The 20,735-nt window shown below is 40.5% G+C and overlaps 1 protein-coding gene across 1 annotated transcript in view; it reads right to left on the bottom strand.

Annotated features, from left to right (window-relative positions):
• Positions 1-461: 461 nt before the first annotated feature.
• Positions 462-20,735, bottom strand: part of OXNAD1 (oxidoreductase NAD binding domain containing 1) — a 58,840-nt gene continuing 38,566 nt past the window's right edge. The window contains exons 8-9 of the mRNA XM_073677941.1: positions 8,064-8,172; positions 462-837 (exon numbers count right to left, since the gene is read on the bottom strand). Coding sequence (XP_073534042.1) covers positions 683-837; positions 8,064-8,172 — 264 coding nt within the window. The 3' untranslated portion in view covers positions 462-682. The remainder of the gene's footprint in view (positions 838-8,063; positions 8,173-20,735) is intronic.

Raw genomic sequence — 20,735 nt, 5'->3', positions numbered from 1 at the left:
AAAAATAGATCTCTGGAGGTCCAGCCACTGACACTGTCCAGCTGACCCACAGAGATCTAATAGAGTGGCAGCGGTCATATATAGCTGCAGTCCTGCTTAAACAGAGGGAACAAGCCCTCCGTTACGGCAACCGGTTGGAGGGGGGATGTTTCGACGCACACTTTTCATACTGGTGGCATGGCTTCAGTTACAGGAGCAATGAATGGTGACCCCTCTAACAGACCAATTACAATGCATTTTTATTACATTCGCTCAGGTTTCCGCCCCTTTTTTTTTTTTCTTTTTTTACCTCCGAATGAGTAGCACAGTATTCTCCACTAGTCTGACCGCAAAATGGTGATGCAAACCTGGGAGAAAAGGACTAAATGCAGTGTGAACTGAAAGTGAAGCATCGATGTATTGTTAATCATGTAGGTGTATGAAAGGTTTGATCTACAGTAAATAAGGGCACAACACGCACATTTCAGTTCACAAATGTACAATTTCAATTTAAATAAAAAAATTATTGAGTGAACTGTACATAAAATATAATCCATCTTTTTTCCCCCCATCAGTGCTAGTAGCTGACTGGTGTTAAAATCTAGGAGCGGCAGATGTCATTTATTATTTTAAAATCCATTCCCAGCATCTCCGTGTCCTCTCCAGGAACAGGCGGATCACTGGAGACCATTACACTGCTCCTCTACCACCACTTTTCAAAGTAAATTTGTTCTCTAGGCACGTGGAGGTCTTCAAGTTGTTTGCACATGGACTCGATCATAGGAGGTGGTCCACATATGTAACACAGATGATCCCTAGAAACATAATTTGCTAGATGACTTTCCGAAATTCTTCCCTCTGTGATAAAACAAACAAATCCCATATTATTAATAATTTGTTAGCCTTCTTCCCAGATTTAAAAATACATCCCCCATCCTATCCTATTTGCAATAAATGTGTGTTGTCAAATATATACATTTTTCAAAAATAGACCACTTGGCAACAATGACCCCTCAAAATACCCCATTCTAACCATGTGTCTATACCATGTCTTTGCTGGAGATGTCCTCCAGTAGTTCTTATTAGTTGGGTTGATCAGTGACATCTATGAATACTACACCATGTATTACAAAGTTATGTCGGTACCGGGGTTTTCAAAAAAACATTACATGATGAAAATTATTGCTTTAATTTGAGCAATGCACATGGCATTTCTTCAGAAAAATATGCCACCATTTACTGTTCAATAGCATAACAAGTCTCATATTAGAGAGCTGCTTATTATGGACCTTGCGCATCAGAAAAAAACAAAGACTTCCTCTGCCATGTTGAAAACATTGAGAAGGAAAATGCAATGTTTTCCCAGAAAGTCAAAGAACTTCTTTGCTTCGGACTATCCCTTTTTGTTAGAAGGCTTGATATTAAACTAATGACAGATTGTCCTGCTGCCGAGACCCCCAAAGATAACCTATAATCTTTTAAGGAACGTGTCAGCAAGTGTTTATCTGCAGCACCCCCATAAGGAAAATGACATTACACAATACCCTCGAAAATCAAAGTGAATGCAGAGCTTTGCTGAGTCCTCCATACAGCAAAGACAGATCTCTGTATCCACCCTGACTAATACAGGAGGATCATTTCTAGCATAGATTAAAAACCTTCCTAAAATAGCTCAGAATGCCCTAATAAGATAACCTCCATTGTTACCAGTAATTGACCAGTCCTCCTGGGGATTTATGGCCATCTGCCTCTTTCTGCCACCAGAAATATTGATAGCATACAAATAACATAGGGTTCTTAGTAAACACGGTTTTTGACCAAAAAAGCATAAAAGCCATCCCACCAGCGTCAAGGTGTACCCAGCCGGGGCGGTCCTAACCTCTAGTATTACAGCCTTACCATGTGTCAAAAATGGCCTCAATGTGAACATGGGCAAAGCAGGACCGGGACTCAACCATGGACATCCAGCAATGGGAAGCTATAGAAACGTAATGCCCAGCTCAAAGAGAAAGAAGGCCAAGCCCTTGTCTGCACAGAGTGCAAGAACCTAAAGCAAATCCAAAAGAAATGAACTGAAATATAAGTTGGTATACATGCAACGTGTAGGAGCATGTTCACACTGGCCATTAAACAGGCAAAATCTAAGACATATATGTTCATTTTGTTTCTAAGTAAGAAAAAAGCAATAGTGCATATAAATAACATAGGGTACTTAGTAAACACTGGTTTTGATAAAAAAAAAAAAAAGGTAAAAGCCATCCCACCAGCGTCAAGGTGTACATGGCCTCCCTCTCTTTGAGCTGGGCATTATGTTTATATGGCTTCCCATTTCTGGTGGCCCATAGTTGGGCCCGGTCATGCTCGACCCTTATTCACATTGAGGCAATTTGTGACACATGGTAATGTTTCAATACTAGAGGTTAGGACTGTTCTGGCAGGGTACACATTGGCGCTGGTGGGATGGCTTTTACACTTTTTTTTGGTAAAAACAGTGTAAACTAAGTACCTTATCTACTATATAATTGTCTTATCCCGTCTGTCTGTCTGTCCTGGAAATCCTGCGTCGCTCATTGGTCTGGCAGCGGCCAATCAGCGCCGCGGGATTTCTGAAAAAAGATGGCAGCTGTTAGCGGCTCATCTGGCGGACGGAGGTCAGCGGCGATGCAGCGGGGAGATGAGCGGCGCTAGCAGCACAACTACCCCGACCGGCGCCGCTGACCTCCATGCGGCTAACGTCGAAAGATCAGCGGCTTGGCCCGCTGATCTCCCGACAGCAAGTGTGAACGGAGGACCGGGGAGCGGCGCCGCCGGTCGGGATGCTTTTGCTGCGAGCAGCCGCTCATCTCCCGGCTTCTCGCCGCAGAAGGAGCCGCACAGGCAGCGCCGCTCCCCGGTCCTCGCTAATACGGAGCCGCACAAGCCCCGCCGCTCCCGGGCCCACACTAATACGACGCTGATTGGTCGCGGTGGCCGGCCGCGACCAATCAGCGATATGGGCGGCAAATTTAAACGCCGCTCTGCTGATTGGACGCGGTGGCCGGTCGACCGCGACCAATTAGCGAGATGGGCGGCAAATTTAAACGCCGCTCTGCTGATTGGTCGCGGTGGCCGGCCGCGACCAATGAGCGAGATGGGCGGCAAATTTAAACGCCGCTGTGCTGATTGGTCGCGGTGGCCAGCCTTAACCAATCAGCGAGATGGCCGGCAAATTTAAACGCCGCTCTGCTGATTAATCGCGGCCAGCCACCGCGACCAATCAGCGAGATGGGCGGCAAATTTGAACAACGCTCTGCAGATTGGTCGATTTTATCGCCAAATTTAAACAAGCTCTCCGGTCCTCACTAACACAGTTCGCTGATTGGTCGCGGCCGCCACCCGTGACCAATCACCGATATTGCCGCCAAATTTAAACACCGTTTTGCTGATTAGTCGCGGTTGCCGGCCGCGACCAATCAGCGATTTTGGCGCCAAATTTAAACAATGTTCTGCTGATTGCGCCCGGTCGGCCGCATACCTATTCTAGAATACCTGATGCGTTAGAATCGGGCCACCATCTAGTGTTATTTATATGCACTATTGCTTTTTACTTACTTATAGCAGGGTTTATGTTAATTTCTATCTTAGGTTTTGTCTGTTTAATGGCCAGTGTGAACATGCTCCTATACGTTGCATGTATACTAACTTATACTCCACTTCTAATTGGAGGTATTTGGTTATTTTATTTAGTATTACACCTACTACATATTAGGATAGGATCTTGGAGCAGTGGATGGGTAGATAACTGATCATAGCACAGCTACTACATCACACCAGAAGAGCCCATCCACTGTTGCAAGATTAGCTGTAAGCTCCCATGGCATTACAGGGACCACTAGTTTGACACCACTACAGTAGACAGTAAATATTAATAAAATAGTCTCAAACTAATTGAAAAAAATTCACAACAAATTTTAATTATCAGAAGAAGCAAAAGTACACATTGTGATTTATTACCATGTTAATAAGCCCAAATAATTCATGTTCTGTTCTAAAGGCCTGAAAGCATTAACATTTCCACATCCCTGCTGGAGCTCTCCGCTTGCCATCACTAAAACACTTCTGCTATTCTTTAAAGTCTGTTGAGCCTAAATGGCAGCACTTAGTGGTTAGGGAAATTTTTCACTTGCAGAACTGCAGTACCATTTTCTTTATAAAATGGTACAAACAACAAATGTAACCCAATTACAGGAAAAGAAGCTGCAAATTAATGCATTTCACCCTATAAATCTAAGTGAAAACCTTTCCTTGCATAGTCTATTAAACTTAAGTATAAGTTATAGGAGTACATTACACAAAATACTGCCAGTAAAAGGCCAGGCATATGTTTTCTTACAAGTTTCTGTTCTAGCACGGTCAGGGTGAAGATGTGGAATTCCTTCACCTTTTGTCTCTCGACACTCATCACACAATGTTTTGCTAAGAACACCTTGAAGTTGTTTTTGGATTTAAAGGGGCTGTTAGACTAAAAAGAATAAAAATATGGGGAAAAAAAGACAGAAACCAGAAATATTGGATGACTGGCAAATCAGAGGAGTATCAGATGACACATCATTCACCTGACAGCTGGAGAACTGAAGAATCAGTCATCGTGCCTTCCTGACCCGCTGGAGATCAGCTGCCCATTTTATTTTTGTTTACACATATATACAAGTGTTACTCACTAAATTAGAATATCATCAAAAAGTATTTCAGTTCTTCAATACAGAAAGTGAAACTCATATTATATAGAGTCATTACAAACAGAGTGATCTATTTCATGTGTTTATTTCTGTTAATGTTGATGATTATGGATTACAGCCAATAAAAACACAAAAGTCATTATCTCAGTAAATTAGAATAAGTAACAAAAAACACCAGCAAAGGCTTCCTAAGCATTTAAAAAGGTCCCTTAGTCTGTTTCAGTAGGCTCCACAATCATGGGGAAGACTGCTGACTTCACATATATCCAGAAGGCAGTCATTGAGACACTCCACAAGGAGGGTAAGCCACAAAAGGTCATTGGTAAAGAAGCTGGCTGTTCACAGAGTGCTGTATCCAAGCAGATTAATGGAGAGTTGAGTGGAAGGAAAAAGTGTGGTAGAAAAAGGTGCACAAGCAACCGGGATAACCGCAGCCTTGAAAGGATTGTTAAGAAAAGGCCATTCAAAAATTTGGGGGAGATTCACAAGGAGTAGACTGCTGCTGGAGTCATTGCTTCAAGAGTCACCACACACAGACGTATCCAGGACATGGACTACAAGTGTCTCATTCCTTGTGTCAAGCCATTCAAGACCAGTAGACAACACCAGAAGCGTCTTACCTGGTCAAGGAGAAAAAGACCTGGACTGTTGCTCAGTGGTCCAAGATGTTTTCAGATGAAAGTAAATTTTGCATTTCATTTGGAAATCAAGGTCCCAGAGTCTGGAGGAAGAGTGGAGAGGCCACAATCCAAGCTGCTTGAGGTCTAGTGTGAAGTTTCCACAATCAGTGATGGTGTGGGGAGCCATGACATCTGCTGGTGTAGGTCCACTGTGTTTTATCAAGACCAAAGTCAGCTCAGCCGTCTACCAGGAAATTTTAGAGCATTACATGCTTCCCTCTGCTGACAAGCTTTTTGGAGATGGAAATTTCATTCTCCAGCAGGACTTGGCACCTGTCCACACTGCCAAAAGTACCAATACCTGGTTTACAAACAACAGTATCACTGTGCTTGATTGGCCAGCAAACTCGCCTGACCTTAACCCCATAGAGAATCTTTGGGGTATTGTCAAGAGGAAGATGAGACACAGGACCCAACAATGCAGATGAGCTGAAGGCTGCTATCAAAGCAACCTGGGCTTCCATAACACCTCAGCAGTGCCAGAGGCTGATCGCCTCCATGCCACGCCGCATTGATGCAGTAATTGATGCAAAAGGTGCCCCGACCAAGTATTGAGGGCATTTACTGAACATACATTTCAGGAGGCCGACATTTCGGATTTTAAAAACATTTTTCAAGCTGTTGTTATAAAATATTCTAATTTACTGAAATAATGACTTTTGTGTTTTCATTGGCTGTAAGCCATAATCATCACCATTAACAGAAATAAACACTTGAAATAGATCACTCTGTTTGTAATGACTCTATTTAATATATGAGTTTCACTTTTTGTATTGAAGAACTGAAATAAAGTAACTTTTTGATGATATTCTAATTTAGCGAGAAACACTTGTACATACATATAACTTAATCAGATAACCAAGAAACAAAATCTTTACGAGATTAAAGAGGCTTTAAAAGGGAATTTGTCACTAGGATTTTGCCATCTAATCTGGGAGCAGCATGATGTAGGGGTAGAGATCCTGACTCCAGCCATGTGTCACTTACTGAACTGCTCGCTATACTTATTAAAAAAAATCAGTGTCAGCAGGAGATTATTATTAGAGGACTATTAGGCCTGCTGACAGGGAGTCAAACCCTGCCAACCCCCCAATGATTAGCAGCTTTCTGCCTATGAACAATGTACACAGAAAGCTGCCAATCAGTGGTGGGGATGGGGTTATACAGAGCTCAGCATTCAGAGAACTGCTAGATCTGCAGCAGGGAAAACTGTTTTTAATTAAAACCACAAAGACCAGTAAAGTAAGACATACATCACTGGAATCAGGGTCTCTGCTCCTACATCATGCTGCTCTCAGATTAGGGTAGCAAGAACCTGGTGATAGATTCCCTTTAAATGGGGTTACCCAAAAGCTTAAGTAATATCCCATTCACCAGGTAGGGAATAAATTGATTATTGTGGAGGTCCGACCATTGGAACCACCAGTGATGCTGAGAACGGGACTCTATGCAGACCTGTCTAGAATGGAGTAGAGGTGCACATGCTCCATGGGACCACTAGAGACGAGAGTACAATGCTCAGCTATTTAAGCTAGTCACATTGAAAATGAATGAATGAATGGAACAGAGTTCGAGCCTGCGCACTTTTGCATCATTAAAGATGTGGCTCAGGAGCTCCGTTCTCTGTATCGATGGTGATCCCAGCAGAACGGACTCCAGAGATCAGCAAGTTATCCATTATCCTCAAGATAGGGGCTAGACATGTCATTCTGGAAAAAAACCTCTTTAATGACCAATACATAAACCAAGTGGTAAGGTACACTTAGACCTCATGCACTGAACGTGTATGGAGGCACATGAGGTTAAAGGGGGTTTTCCCACGAACAAAGTACATTTTAATCAATAGATCTTGGAATACAAATAAGTTCTACAATCTGATGTGTGTAAATAATATGTTCCTGTGCGGAGATAATCTTATAAATGTGCCCCTGCTCTGTACTGTGTAATGGCTGTGTCTGACCATGCAGGAACATGGTCTGATCATACCACAGCTCCTGGGCAGGGGAGAAAGGAAAAGATTATACAGACATTACAGTATGGGATCACAGCCGATTCCTTTTGTGCAGCAAAACATTTCACCGTCTGTTTTTAAGCAATATTTTACCTCAAGAAAGAATAATTTGTATTTGCATTAGATTGTGTGCTACACATGTGATGCCTTATGTTAGAATGTAACCTACGCTCCCATTACAATGGTGATGGACTGTGTGTCGGACCAAAAAGTATTCGGTGTGTTACTGCCATCAAAAATATCAAAGCATGAAAACAATTGAGACTACTAAAGGTTAATTCTCTCGTAAGCAGATACATAGTCGTCCACAATTTGTGGAGGCAAAGCAACGAGACATATTGGTTAGATTAAAAACCTATCCATTTACACCCAACTTTTGCTTTGACAAATACATAACTGAATAGGATCTTTGTTTTGTAACAAGCTGTAAACTTTTTCATCTTGTTAAATGGATTATACATGGGTTTTCAAAGAATGCATGTCTTGTCGGGGTTAAAAGATATACTTTCACTGCACTTCAAGCTAAAAATAATCAGAATTAGTCAAACACAAACTAAACTAATCATGGTTTCTCAACATTTCATAACTTTAAGTGGCCCCTGCATTCCTGAATATTGTGTTCCAGCAATTCATGACGGATACTTGAACTATGTCCAGCCATAAGGACTTGCTCACCAGTGATGAACGGCTGAAGTTCTGTACAGACTTCTGAACTCTGCTGCGTGACATGAAAACTGCATGTTATTTTTCCTGGAAAACTGTGCATCAAATTAAGAATGTTTTTCTGCAAGAAAAAAAAAAAAGAAAAGCAAATCAAACAATGAAACTCATTACTGAAGCAATGAGACCAAGGAGAAAAATATATGTTGGCTCCTAGATGACAAACGAGTAACATTTTAACTCCATTTTTAAATATAGTACTTCTCCAAAATGACTGCATATATCTTATATTGGAACCATTGCACACTGACAAAGTCACTGGCAGAATACTGGAAGGGAGATATGTTTCACTGAGGCTGTTAGCTTCAGTGATGTGAAACATGGAAGTTTTTCTCCTGCATGGTTGGTGAAGAGAGGGTTGAGCAGACATATTTAAAAAGGCATGTTTTATAGGTGGATGGTTAAAGTGCGGGCGGGAGGCCATCCACCATATCTCCACCTCATGAAGTGGTCTGGGCTTTAAATAGTCAGCCTTTTCATCCAGCTGGTGTTCAGTATCTGGAGAGGCTTACTCCACGGAGGAGCTGGCATGTGTTGTGCTGAACCGTGTGTGGCTAACCCTGAGCGGCCGGACCCCGGCTGATATACGGACTGTGCTACATCTTTGTATTTTGTTTTGCTGTTATGCTGAATGGGCAGTATTTAAGTTATGGACTCCAGGTTTGGTTTATGACGCTTTAATAAACCAACCTGAAATTTAAAGAGACAATGTTCCGTTGTCTACCTCTGCATACAGCTGAGCAAGCCACTTTACCACAACATACATAGGTTCATGAACCATCAGTTATCTCTAAGAGAATATATTAGACAGCTTTCTGTAAAAAGTAGGAATTACCTGTGGCCTTGCATCCTATTACTGGTATGAATAAACACTAGCCGTTTATGCACATGGTAAGAATTTGGGCTGGAAAAACAATGAGTAAAATGCATGCGTTTTTGCAGAGTTTTTTTCCCCATTAATTTGAATGGAGGAAAGCGTTGCAAAAAAAAAAAAACGATGAAAGAATTGACATGCTGCAGATTGGAAACTGCAATAAAGCAGTATGTGCATAAGATTTCAGAAATCTCATTCACTTTTGCTGGTTTAGTAAAACACTGTTTTTCTAGGTAAAATCACAATGAGTGAACAAGCCCTAATAAAAGTGAATTTAATATTAACACCATTGAAAGGAAGTTTGCATGCACTGATAGTAATACGAAACTCCTGATCACCTATTTGCCAATTTATTCATATATTTCTAGGAGGAATAACCAGAAGAACAGCACAATGCAGATGTTTAAGAAAAGATGCCCTAGATGTTTTATTTCATAAGGAATACAAGTGTTTATAAAAACAGATATGGGAGGAAAGACCCTCTAAGTTTTATTTTCTAATGCGACTTCTCAATAATATTAAATTAAAATTACATAAGCTTCGAAACGGATGATCCCTTTAAAGACGTATACAAACAGAAAGGCAAAAGAAGAAAAAAAACAAACAAAAGCTTAAGAACATAAGAGCACAGCTGGAAGGTGGGCAAAGTGTTTACATGGAAAAAATGTAATTATTCCCTATTTGTTGTGCAGTAGGGACACATATGTACGTGTTGGTTTTACTACAGACTGTTGTGTCAAATGTAAGGTGGTCTGCAAAAAGAAAAAAAAGGCTAAACTTGAGCACACCGCACTTAATTTACCTTTCTGAGTATTATTCGTAAAGGGAACATTTGCATTTTGAAAGCATTACGGCTGTTGATTTCCTCCCGTGTGCAGCTGTGAAGGTGGCAGAGGCGAAACCATTTCCACTCAAATTGAATGTAGGCAACAAATGAGCTGCAGAAAACAGTTTGTAGGCTTTTGTTCACACCATTTATTCCAGGCATTGCCTCTCCCTATCCCACTGGGCAGTACTTACACTCACAATGAAGCAAGCAGCCAGGCTGAGCTTTAGTCGATAATAGACACTGGCAAGCCATTGTTTACGGACTTAAATGCACGGTTCTAAATATGGGAAATAAATGGCTGACTTGGAAATTATGTTTTATGTGATTTTGAATTCTATTTCAGATACTGAGTTATTTGTTCAAATCCTCAACATCACAAAAACAGAAATACGGTATGGGGCAAAATAGTTACACTTACTTTACGAGTGTTCAGTAACAAAAGGTTACCAAACGGTGTGGATTGATTTAGTAGGAATTCAAATTGTATAATAAATATGGATACCCTCTATTATTAGGAGAAAAGGCAAAGGTATTAATACATTCTGGGAGAGAAGGTCCATGAGGACTGGGCTCCAGCACCAATGATGAAACATAATTTTTACTATGCAATTAAAAACATGCTGAGAAAAGGCAAAAAAAACAAAAAAGATTAAGAATCCATAAGTATTTTGGGTTAGCAACCCCTATTCATAGCAGTTGCTAACCTGAAATGCATACGTTTATGGATTCTTAATCATAACTATCTTTTTATTTTTTTCTCACCATGTATTTAAAGGGAATCTGTCACCACATTTGATCTATCTAAACTATTAACATGGGTATACAGGATATAAAATACTGAAAAAAGTCCTTCCTGGATGTCTCGTATCAGAAGCCTAGTTCTGGATAAATCAACTTTTATCACTGTATATAAATGACCTTTTCCAGGCTCTGGGGAGGACACTTCCTGGAGGATAACTCTGCCTCCAGAGAATATTATATATACAACCCCTGGCAAAAATTATGGAATCACCGGGCTCGGAGGCTGTTCATTCAGTTGTTTAATGTTGTTGAAAAAAAAGCAGATCACAGACATGGCACAAAACTAAAGTCATTTCAAATGGCAACTTTATGGCTTTAAGAAATACTAAAAGAAATCAAGAAAAAAAATGTGGTACTCACTAAGGGTAATTTTTTTCAGACCAAGCAGAGGGAAAAAATTATGGAATCACTCAATTCTGAGGAAAAAATTATGGAATCACCCTGTAAATTTTCATTTCCAAAACTAACACCTGTATCAAATTAGATCTGCTTGTTAGTCTGCATCTAAAAAGGAGTGATCACACCTTGGAGAGCTGTTGCACCAAGTGGACTGACATGAATCATGGCTCCAACACGAGAGATGTCAATTGAAACAAAGGAGAGGATTATCAAACTCTTAAAAGAAGGTAAATCATCACGCAATGTTGCAAAAGATGTTGGTTGTTCACAGTCAGCTGTGTCTAAAATCTGGACCAAATACAAACAACATGGGAAGGTTGTTAAATGCAAACATACTGGTAGACCAAGGAAGACATCAAAGCGTCAAGACCGGAAACTTAAAGCAATATGTCTCCAAAAAAGGAAATGCACAACAAAACAAATGAGGAACGAATGGGAGGAAACTGAAGTCAATGTCTGTGACCGAACTGTAAGAAACCGCCTAAAGGAAATGGGATTTACATACAGAAAAGCTAAACAAAAGCCATCATTAACACCTAAACAGAAAAAAACAAAGTTACAATGGGCTAAGGAAAAGCAATCGTGGACTGTGGATGACTGGATGAAAGTCATATTCAGTGATGAATCGCAAATCTGCATTGGGCAAGGTGATGATGCTGGAACTTTTGTTTGGTGCCGTTCCAATGAGATTTATTAAGATGACTGCATGAAGAGAACATGCAAATTTCCACAGTCATTGATGATATGGGGCTGCATGTCAGGTAAAAGCACTGGGGAGATGGCTGTCATTACATCTTCAATAAATGCCCAAGTTTACATTGATATTTTGGACAGTTTTCTTATCCCATCAATTGTGAAAGGATGTTTGGGTATGATGACATAATTTTTCAAGATGATAATGCATCCTGCCATAGAGCAAAAACTGTGAAAACATTCCTTGAAAGAAAACACATAAGGTCAATGTAATGGCCTGCAAATAGTTCGGATCTCAATCCAGTTGAAAATCTTTGGTGGAAGTTGAAGAAAATTGTCCATGACAAGGCTCCAACCTGCAAAGCTGATCTGGCAACAGCAATCAGAGAAAGCTGGAGCCAGATTGATGAAAAGTACTGATTGTCACTCATTAAGTCCATGCCTCAGAGACTGCAAGCTGTTATTAAAGCCAGAGGTGGTGCAACAAAATACTAGTGATGTATTGGAGTGTTCTTTTGTGGGTTTGTTTTTCATGATTCCATAATTTTTTCCTCAGAATTGAGTGATTCCATAATTTTTTCCCTCTGCTTGGTCTGAAAAAAAATACCCTTACTGAGTACCACATTTTTAATCTGGATTTCTTTTAGTGTTTCTTAAAGCCATAAAATTGCCATTTGAAATTACTTTAGTTTTGTGCCATGTCTGCGATCTGCTTTTTTTCAACAACATTAAACAACTCAATGAACAGCCTCCCAGCCCGGTGATTCCATAATTTTTGCCAGGGGTTGTAGAAGGGAGAGTTACCAGTGTGATGTGTAATGGCCGCTCTTCTGATCTCACTGCAGAGCTGTGTGTGATTATACCTGACACATCTGTAGGTTTCTCACAGGCAGACAGGGCTACAATATTGTTGCAGTACAGCAGAGCTCAGAGAGAAGCAAAAAATGTGTTTGCAAGAAGATAAATGTAATTTCTCCTGTTCTGTGTTAGTTACTAGTCTCACACTGGTAACTCCCCCTTCATGTAAAATAATCTCTGGAGTCAGAGTTATCTCCCAGGTAACATCCTCTGCAGAGCCTGGAAAAGATAATTTACATATAAGAAGAATGTGGATTTCTCTGGAATAAGACATCAGATCACAGATATCAAGGTATCATTTTATACAGCTCCCTATGACCCTATGCCCATATAGATGGCTTAGGAGGGTTGATCCTACTGACAGATTCCGTTTAATTGCACAGTAAAAGTTATGTTTAAACATTTTTTCCATTGGTGCTGGAGCCCAGTCGTCATGGACCTTCTCTCCCATTTCTGACCTGGATACCAGCCTGGTGTGTTGCTCGATTCCCTGCACTACACCTTGATCAAACAATGTCTACCAAGGTTCCTATGTGAATTCAAGTGGTTTTCACAATGAATTGTCCTCTCTTGAAGGGGAGATGATTACCATTTTTTCTTCTTCTATTCATTCATTCTACCGATCTGTCCATTTGTATAATCTATGGTTTATCCTATAAAGCTCTTCTAGTCTAGTAGCTATATTAGAAAAAAAAAATTCAGCCAGTAAAGGAGCTGTCCCACTTTGGAAAAAAAACAACAACTATTAAATGGGTCATCTAAAGTGTGGTAAATAAAAAGAAAAAAATGTAAACGTACGTCCTGGACTGACGGCAATCTTTTGCTGAGCCCTGTGTTCCCCCACACAGTATCTTGACATAAACAATGTCATATGATCACTGCAGCCAATTACATCCTTCACAATTTCATTCTTCCGCTTGGACGTAATTGTGAAGGCTGAGACCGGCGAGGAACACAGGTCTCAGAAGGGAACAGTGGTGCCAATCCAAGAGCTAAGTATACATATCAGGCATTAAATAAGGGGTTGTCCAGTAGGGGTTCAACTAATTTAGGGCTTCTTTGAATGGCTGCACTACAGTGACTTCCAAAAATATTCAACTGATATAAAGGCAATAGATTTTTCCAGATGATAGAGGACATCAAAACACATTGAGAGTCTGTCACTAATTTAAAAATTGCAGGCCATAATACATTCAGCATTGAATATCATCTATTTAACCAAGTAGAAACAAATCCAACAGGATAACATGGGTGAAAAACATTCACAGATTGTGAAAAAAGTTGACAGAAGCTTACCCCAACAGACAAGAGGTGTGCACAAGTAGCAGACACCCTGGCCTTGGTTTTTGAGAAGGCATTGAATATTAAGGTCTTCCGCCAGTATAATAAATTCTCTATTCATTCAATGTAAAGAAATCAATGGAGAACTGACACTGCAGTTTTACAAGTTTGCACAATGCTTATCCTTGTGCACATTGTCACTCATTGCAATGGGAAGGATGAAATCCATAGCAAAATCAAGTAGGGTTGGTTTTACAAAGTCTTTTTCTTGTGAAAAATAGACCTTTAATTTTCAGTGTGCAGGTCCAGTTTTGGTCCCTGTAACAGTTTTGACAATCCTTGATGCACCTGTTTTCTCATATGAAGTAAAAAATATTTTTTGCTTTTCTTGCCCATTAAAGCACCACTCCGTTTTTTTTTTTTTAATTTCAGAGCTGGAGTGGTGCTACTAAAGTAAGGTTCCTGTACCTAGTCTTATACTTACTAGCCGCTGGCTTCAGCTCTTCCCATTGCTGCTCCAGTGGTCCTGTACCCCCATCTTGTGACCACAACTTCTGTTAGACCGTAAGTCAGAGGTAACGGTCACAAGCTCTCAATGCAAGTCTGTGAGAGCCAGAACGAGGCTTTATTAGACATGCATTGAGATGTGACTTCCAGATTGCTCCAGCAAACACTGGAGTGATCCGGCAGGTCACAAACTGCTGGAGACCGACCGGAGCGGTGCCAATACAGCTGAAACGGTGGCTGGTAAGCATAATACTAGGGTCAGGGAACTTAGATTAGTAGCACCACTCCAGAGCTGCAATTAAAAATGCAAAAGCACCCCATGAAAAAAAAATAAAATAATGCACAGCAATGTCAAAACGACATTGCTGTGCACATGTTCAGTCTTATGTCACTTTTGTACCTACTTCAGGGTTCAGATCCCTGAAATGGATAAAAGAGGGATGCTCATTCGTTGGGAAGCTTCGGCTAGGAAACTGCCCGCTCCTCTCTATGCTTAACAGTACTGAGCGAAAGAGGCTTCAAGAACGACGGGGAACCGCCTCAACAAAATTACCGCCGGTGGTTTCCTGAAGTGGCTTTGTCTGGGAACACTTGGCAGCTGCGCCAGCATCTAAATGGTCCCATGTGAACATACCCTACCATAAAAATACTTTGTGAAAGTATTCAGTTGCCAAAGAAGGCAACGGATTTGTCAGTTTTACAAATGACTACTAGGGATGGCTTCAGGCAAAGTGCTTATTTATTTTTTAAACAGAGGAAAAAAAACACAAAAAAAATGATAAATCAGATGATATCAGCACCTATATTTTATATAAAAAAGTAAAACTGAATTCTAAAACTCATATTGCTGATAAGTCTGATATGCTGACAGATGGAGGGCCCAGATACAAAGCACTAAGAATATTTTTGTCTTTCTGGTGCTTTGGCTTTGTACTGTTCTTCAGAGGTATATTTATTCATGCATTGTGCATAGATCTAAATAACTGCTGTCTATGCTGGTTTTCTGTTGCTTTGCATTGGCAAAAGTTCATTTCTTTAACATAAAAACCCCCCACAAAACAGAGAAACACATTCAGAATTATTCTGTGATCTGTAAGGTTGCATATTGCAGTTTGCCAATTTTTACGACAAAAACAAAAGGGACCTCATTATTTTTCATTTTGAAGTCAAGGAAACCAGATATAAGATATGATTTGGTATATACACATGCAGCAGACTCAGAAGTAGTACTGGGAATCAGTGCTTGGCTCGGCTACGCCATTCTTGTCCATTGGCTGGGTCTTGAATTGCAGCTCAGCCCTGTTTAAGCAGTCTTTGTTTTCTTACCTTCTGGACGACTTGACTCCAAAAGGCTGGCAGCGCCCAGAAAAATTGTATTTCTGGAATGGGATAACTCCAGAAGTGGATATAACCAGCAAAACAAAAAAGTGCATGCTTCTTTGCTTTGTAGCCATTCCCTCCAGAGGTGGCAGATAGCAATCCATCTCAAATAATCCATCTCAAATTGTGAGATTTTGGTTGGATTCACACATCCGCTTTTATAATCTTGAGTATGCGAACTTGACAGCCTCATAGGCATACGTAAGGCTTTCGAATTCAGGTAGAATACACACAAGCCGGTCTTTGCCCTGCGGTTGGTACTAGGACCGCAAAACACAAATATGTGGATCCGGCATTTGGAAATGTCAAAATGATTGATATAAAGTGGATAATCATGTAACATCTATTCTAAAGGGATTGTCTGATCCTAAACTACAAGTCTGCAGACAAGCGATGATTCTCCTGTGGCAGCGGTCATGTAACTTCAAGAATGCGATATTCCCCCTTCCGTGGGCATTGGCTTGTTTCTTTTGCTCAGGCGCTGGCACCCGAGCAGAAGAAACAAGAAGCCACTGCCCATAAGAGGGCGGAATATAGGAATTGCAGGGTGCTGGTGCGGGACAACCACTAGACGTCAGAGGACCCTGTGATGCTGATGGGAGGCGGCAGGCACATAATAAAGACTGGAGGCAGGAGTTACCTACCAGGCACCACACGCCCCAGAGCCTGGAAGAACGGATTAACAAAGGATTAAAAGAGGATTTCTGAAGAACAAGACCGCAGATATGAGGCATACAGGTATGACCATTTTAAGTATTCCAGAACCCGTATGCCCAGATTAATAGCTTAGGTACGTCCAAGAGGGTGACAGATTCCCTTTAACCTTTTCCCACAGCAGCAAATTTTGTTTGTTCACTTCTGATTTTTTCTCCTCTTCTTCCAATGCCCATATAGTTTTTAACCTTCTGTCAACAGACATATGAGGTCTTGATTTTTGTAATTCTGAATGACACCTTTCATTTTACCATACAGTATACTGGAAAATCACTTAAAAAATCCAAGTGGAGCAAGAAGGCAAAAAAAATCAATTCAGCCTATGGTATTTGGGCTTTGCTTTTATTATACACATTGTGTGGTAAAACTGACCAGGAATTTTCTTTATTACTCCCCCTATAGGGAATTTGAACCACAATCATCTGTTCACTTGTTCTATATACTACAATACAACTGCAGAATGATAAAATCATGTTCTAGGAAGCCCACCCTGAGGCTGGGCTTCAAGGACTGCAGACATGATAGCCATCACAGCCCTAAAAGGTTCCCTGCTGTCATGGGGACCCAGTGGCAGCGTTGGAAGGTCAATAAGAGCACAGACCAGCATGCCCTCAGGACGGAGCGCCTCAAGTCCCTTTGTCAGAGATTGACAGTGGCATTTAAAGGGGTTAACAGTAGCGGTCAGCTCCAGTGCCAGTTATGTGTCATACATGTGGACACTACATCGTAGGAAGGGGTTAAAGAGTCATGCCATAGACTAGCATGCCGATATGCAAATAGCCTTTTCAGTGAAAGACTTATAGCAAAGCCCAAAAGTCAATATCGAATCCTTTAAAGAGCCTTGCCATGTGATCAGGGGTGCATTGCATGGCTTATAAGTCTCCTTATGCCAACTTGGCACCCCCTACAAGAAGAAACGTTGCCTCTTAAATCCCCAGTGTGTGCTGAAGGAACAAGGATGCTTAGGCTTTCTGCACGCTCACAGATATGTCAGAAATCCTCTGAAGGTGCACTTTAATTGTTTGGCAACTTCATAAAGGATGTATCCTCCAGCATTTCTCGATTCTTGTCTTATCAGTGGCAAATTCTAATTTTTGTAAGTTTTGCCATTTCGTGAAAAATCTATATAAATTTACTATGCAAATACAGAAGTCACATGTAGGGGACTATATAAACATATGTATAAAGGGCAGCACTAAAGAATATTGAAGATTATTAAAATTACAATCACACAAGTTGGAAATTCTAAACAAACAAAACATAACAAAAACCACATCTCCTTAACAAATGCTTATTGGTATTACCATCTTTACAAGTGGAAGAGTTTAATTAAGTATGGAACTGGCGGGGAACTCACATTACCATTTTACAACTACCTGCATCTGCTCTTCCATTGACAGAACAGAAGTGATTAGAAACGGTGACCTGCATCTGTAATACAATTTACAGAGTAACAGCAGAAGCCCCTTAAGAAAGTGCTCAGCTGAGAAAGAGATCGATATAGTCCGAGTAGTCACATGTGGGAGCAATTACAAAAGGATAAGATACGCTGGAGGGACGTGCGACCATCTGCCTGAACAAGTCTGCAGGACAATGAACTTTACAAGCTGACCCCGGTCCCTGAACAAGTCTGCAGGACAATGAACTTTACAAGCTGACCCCGGCCAAAGTCAGCAACATCAACTTGTCATTCCTGCACAAAACAATGAAAAATGGATAGTTTATGGAAACAACTACAGTAATTCCTAATGGATCAAAAACATATGAAACATCTGTCACTGGGCGGCTTACACACGGTCTCGGACTTGCCCCTGACATGTGACCAGGCCTGGTATCCAGCTGCATAAGTTTTGGTATAGGTGCAAGTAGTTTTAATTCTTTTGCACTTCTTAGAAGAGGGGTTAAATAGAATTAAAGCACCACTCCAGTGTTTTTATTTCAGTGCTGGAGTGGTGCCATTAATCTAAGTTCCCTCCCCCTAGTATTATACTCACCAGCCGCTGTCTTCAGCTCTACCCAGCGCCGTTTCGGTTCTGATATGTGATCTTGTGACCACAACTTCTGACTGACCGGAAGTCAGAGGTAATGGTCATAAGCTCTCAATGTAAGTCCATGAGAGCCTTGTTCTGGCGTAGTGACATCCAGTTAGCCCAAACACTAGAGCAATCCGAATGATACAATGTTGGTGCTATATAAATAAAGATAAGTACATTTCAATATGAATACGCCAACATAGGAGACTACTAGATTTAGTAGTAAATCTCCTATACGTATGATGGCTAGCGCAAGCTGTCAAACTTGCCTTTTCTCAACGTGAAAGGATGGAATGTGATCTACGTATACAGCCCCAGCACAGAGCTGGAATGGGGACTTTTCCACGAGTCCTACACTTCATAGAGATTTGCATCCACTAATGTATTCCCAAGCAAGTATTAATAAGTATTAATTCAGATCTTGGATCGAACCTGATCAGAGTCAGGTGTGAGAGTAACTTAGGTAGAACTATCATTCCCAAGCTAGATACTAACAATAGCAGAAACATACCAAATCTACCAGAAGCCTGCATACAGACACTCTTTTTACCCAGTTTTTGAATACCTGAATTAGAGAGGAAACCTTCCTGTCTACTACAATCTACTCACACAGAATATCATGTATTGTTAGTTACCCAGCCGTGCCAATTGGCATATTGTTTAGAATACCCGTCCTACCATCTGTTTCAATTCTGTGTGTAATAGGCGGCTTCTGGTGCCCGGCTTGTAAGCATTTCTCTAGTAGAGTCTTTCCAGTGTTGAACCTCTGTTAGTTTATTCTATGAAACATGTTTCAAGCATATAAAATAAAAAGAGATGACGCCATATTGTGCAGATGGGAAATGTAGTCTACAATCATCAGAGAGCTATAACCCTCTTTTCGAGACATTACGTACTGGGATTTGTAGAGAGGTCCAGTAATATAATAACCAGTTGTGTGCTATGGAAGTCCACTAGAAACTCCTTCAAGACCAAGGGATTTTTTGTTTAAGCGCTTCTGTTTTTTCCTCCTCTTCTTCCCAAAACCATAACAATTTTATTTTTCTGTTGACAGTCATATGAGGGCTTATTTTTTTGCGGGACAAGTTGTACTTTTAAATGACACCGTTCATATTACCCAAAAATTTGCGAAAGTAAGAAAAAAAAGAGTAAGTGTCAACATTTTTTGAGACCCGTAACCTCTTTACGTACATGGATCTGTGATAGGACTTGTGTTTTGCGTGCCAAACGGAAGTTTTTATTTATACCATTTTGGGACACATGCAACATTTTGAGCGCTTTTCATTGTATTTTTAGGAATTCACGCATTTTTTTTTTTCACTTTACACCATTTACCATACAAGGTTAATTGTATATTCTGGTAGGCCATAATGCTTGTGGCTATGGTGATAAACTAACAAACATAATATTTATTTGTTTTCTTGAGGGAGGGAAAATGAGTGGGGGTTTAATATGTAATATATATATTTTACATGTGTATTTTAAAAAATATTTTTTTGACTTTTTCTTTTAAGTTCCCTTAGGGCACTTGCACGTGTGACCATCTCCTATGAAGGCTAAGATGGCAATCATATGAGCAGGCAACCGGCTTACATGATAACTCCTTGACACCCCGCGATCGTTTTGCGGTGTGCAGATGGAAACTATTGAACACCCACACTGGCAATCGCGCTATTTAAACATTGTCAGTGATTGACAGCGGCAATCAGAGCTAGCTCTGATATACAAATAATACATGATAAATGCAAATTATCTTCAGGAGTTGCTTAATAATTGTGAGAGAACAGAATCCATTTTGAGTATGTGGTATCCATCTTGTCTTGTAATCTCTGTGTAATGGTGATCAAGTAACACTGATGGGCAGGGAGGTTTCACATTTCTATTCACTCCCCTAAGGTTACTATTGGTTCATAGGTCAGAGGGAACTATTCCTTTGTCTCTGACTCTATTTAAAGTGCCACATGTGCTAATAAAGCAGAAGTCTCATCTAGTACACCATACATGGCTGTGCTGTATTGATTTCCTCGAGATCTCAAAAATATATTTTAATATTTGGAGTTCGGAAGGCATAGAAGAGAGCGTATTTCGCTCACAATAATACACACATTTTTGGAAACTAACACATATTTAAACCTTCAGACAATATTTACAGCCCCCTTCATTTGTAAACATAAAATCTAATATTTTACTATATTAAGCTATTTGTAATGTAACGGCTCCAAAAACAGTGACCCAGTTTCGGTCCTGCTGAGGTTTCC

This window comes from Phyllobates terribilis, unplaced genomic scaffold (assembly GCF_046119375.1).
Source record: "Phyllobates terribilis strain yellow unplaced genomic scaffold, ASM4611937v1 Scaffold_4__5_contigs__length_816908805, whole genome shotgun sequence".
Lineage (NCBI taxonomy): Eukaryota > Metazoa > Chordata > Amphibia > Anura > Dendrobatidae > Phyllobates > Phyllobates terribilis.
The sequence above is the reverse complement of the archived record's forward strand: the minus strand, read 5'-3'. Positions and strand labels throughout refer to the sequence as shown.